This window comes from Emiliania huxleyi (assembly GCF_000372725.1).
Source record: "Emiliania huxleyi CCMP1516 unplaced genomic scaffold EMIHUscaffold_78, whole genome shotgun sequence".
NCBI classification, from domain to species: domain Eukaryota; phylum Haptophyta; order Isochrysidales; family Noelaerhabdaceae; genus Emiliania; species Emiliania huxleyi.
Genome location: NW_005196163.1, coordinates 1 through 2,918, shown reverse-complemented (window position 1 = coordinate 2,918; position 2,918 = coordinate 1). Strand labels below are relative to the sequence as shown.

At 64.7% G+C, this 2,918-nt stretch overlaps 1 protein-coding gene across 1 annotated transcript; it reads left to right on the top strand.

Moving 5' to 3' along the window:
• Nucleotides 1-771: 771 nt before the first annotated feature.
• On the top strand, nt 772-2,908 carry EMIHUDRAFT_465700 (hypothetical protein; the record flags this gene model as incomplete). Its single annotated transcript, XM_005759998.1, has 6 exons — nt 772-1,425; nt 1,645-1,691; nt 1,758-1,791; nt 1,858-1,949; nt 2,148-2,169; nt 2,582-2,908. Coding segments are annotated over exons 1-6 (1,083 nt in total), but the record flags the coding sequence as incomplete, so codon positions are not given.
• Nucleotides 2,909-2,918: the final 10 nt, after the last annotated feature.

Genomic DNA, 2,918 nt, shown 5'->3' with positions numbered 1-2,918 from the left:
TTTTTTGTGAAAGGGGCTTTTTTGGTTGAACTTTGAAAGCGGTTGTAGGTCGAACCCGTGCCGGGGAATGACGTAACTCATTGATCAGTTCATGGCGTTGTAGGTTGAGCACGTGCCGGCGGGGAATGTTTTTGCGCAGCATGCCGCTCCCAGTTTCTAGCCGCCTATAGTTTGCCCCCCCCCCCCCCCCCTCTCCTCGCCTCTCCTCTCCTCTCTCTCCTCCCCTCTCTCTCCTCTCCTCGCCTCTGCTCTCCTCCTCTGCCGCTCCGCGCCTCTGCGCCTCTGCTTTGCTTCTCCCCTGCAGGGCGCCTCTAGCCGCTCTGTCAATTACCCAACACCGGCCCCCGCCGCAAGCCTCTCTTCTCGCATGTGCGCATGGCTTTTACGGGGGCGTGGTCCGTGTCCATGTACGTCGCGCCGGCACCGACTGTGACCACTCTCCGACACTCTCGAGCTCTCAGTATACTGTGCGGCACACACAGACTCTCTCTCTACACACCACCACACACAAAGAAAGAAAGAAAACAGGCCATGCAAGGGAAGGGAGGGACGGGAGGTACTAATACTGTAGCAGGGTGAGAAACGTGAAAAAAAGCCTCGGCAAAATCAGAAAAGATTTTTTCTTACTAACCAGCTGAAGTACAAAGAACCCTGCACAAAGATCGCAAGGGCGGGGACCTGTTCCTTTTTACCCATCTATCAGTAGAGAGGTCTCCGTTTTATTTATTTACCAGCTGAAGTCCGACTTGAGCGCAGCTTTCGTTCCCTTGCCCTCGGCGTTCCTCAAGCGACATCGGCTAGACCATCAGATCCGCTTGGCGACCAGCGCACCGACGACCCAGCATCACGGCACCGACCGCCGCCATGCATTCAACCGGCGCGCCGCAGGCTGAGAGCATGAACCGCTCCGAGCCGCCGCGACTGACAGCGGGGCAGGCCACGGTCCCGAGCCCCGCCGAGCCAGTCATGCCGATGACGTACCAGAAGCTCCTCGCCGGTGAGAATGGCCATGGCACCTCTCGTGTCCCCTCGACCGCGCAGTTCTTCGCTCCCGGAAAGGACGACTGCGGCGGCTCCGGCTCTTGCGGACCGGGAGGACCGTGCCCAGCCCGGTTCTTGTGCAACGACTTATGCGTGCTGGCGTGCTCTCCCTCGCCGCTCTGGTGCTGCACCCACAACGTCGTCTGCTGCGCCACATACCACTGGTTCTCCGGCGCCTCTCGAGGCGTGTTTACCGGCTGCGGCCCCTCGGTGCCCTGCAACCCCTGCTTCGCCCTTCCCTTCCAGTGCTGCTCCTCGACGCCAGCGGTGCAGTGCGGGTTCCCGCTCGAGTTCGCCTGCTGCTGCGCCCCCGCCGACGACCGCTGCTCCGCCCTCCTCTTCCAAACGCAGCACCTCCTCGTCGCCGCCGCCGAGCCGGCGCAGGTCCTCATCACACCGCCCACCCACCCACGCTCTCCCTCACACACCCACCCACACACACACACACACACACACACACACACACACACACACACACACACACACACACACGCACACGCACACGCACACACACGCACGCACACACGCACACACCCCGTGCACCTGCCTAGCCAATGCTCCACCACCTTGCGCGTGTGGAGAGGGTTGCCTTACCTTACCTAGGTCCTCTTCCCGCGCGGCATGAAGTACCCGCGCTCCTCGACCTCGCGGCCCTCGTCGCGGGGCGTGGTCCTCGAGCTGTGAATGAAGAGCTGTGAATGAAGAGCTGTGAACAGGCCCTCGTCGCGGGGCGTATCTCTCGCGGACGAGGCGCTCCCTACCACACCCCCACGGGACTGAACCCACACCGGATTCGGTGCTCTGGAGGTATGGTAGGCCATCTACGGCCAGCGACGCAAGAGCGAGGCGCCGCGCGTGCCGAGGCAGCTGTTGCTCTGCGGCCGCTGGACATGCACCTCGCATTCGAGGCTCCTTCCCTGTTCCGACTCTCCTCCCCCCTCCTCCGACTCTCCTCCCGCACCCTCCTCGCCCGCCCACCATTCTTCGCCCTCGCCCTTGCCCTCGCCCCGGCCCCCGCCCTCGCCCCCGCCCCCGCCCTCGCCCCCGCCCCCGCCCTCGCCCTTGCTGTCACCCTAGCCCTAGCCCTCACCCTCACCCGTGCCCAGGTACGAGAGCGGTGCCGGGGCGGTGCACCCGCTCCACTGCTGCGTCCGCCTCTGCGGCGCGGGCTCGGAGGAGACGATGCCGCTGGCACCGTGGGACGGCGCGCGCCGTAGACGCGGCACGTGCACTCCAGCTGGCACTCGAGAGACCACACATTCAGCCGCATTCGGAAAGCATTCGTCCATGCGGTGCTCTGAAAACACTGCCCAACACGTGTACTTGTGCTCCCGCGCCTGATGTCGGGGTGTCTCCCCACTCGAGCTAGGCGCGCAGCCAGTCCGCTTCGCCTCGGTCTTCGAGGCCTGCTTAGCCTTAGCTAGTTGGAGAGGTGAAGGACACTACCACGGGTGGGACGCGAGCGAGAAGGACAGGCAGTCATACGGGAGCGACACACTGACACACAGATGGGTCACTCAGCCAGCGGGGTGTCGCACAGGCCTTCGCCAACCTCACCAACTCGGTGCCGTGCGCCTTTGGCGCCCTCAACGCCTACTACTCCTCGTGCATCTGGCCGAGCGTGCAGTGGACGCCGGCCGCCGATGCCGTCGGCAGGCCGAGCCGCTCGATGGTGCAACCGACGGGGTCGTGGTGGTGCGACGGCGCCTCGGGCTGGGGCGGCCTCTGGGTCTACCCCCGCCGCTGCGCCTTCACCGGCCGCCCCTTTACCGAGCTCCCGACGCCGCACGGCGCGCGAGACAGCCGGGGCAGGCCGCTGGCCTCGAACGTGCACGAAGGGTCGCCGGTTGGCAACTCGTCGCCTGCGGTGTGAACAG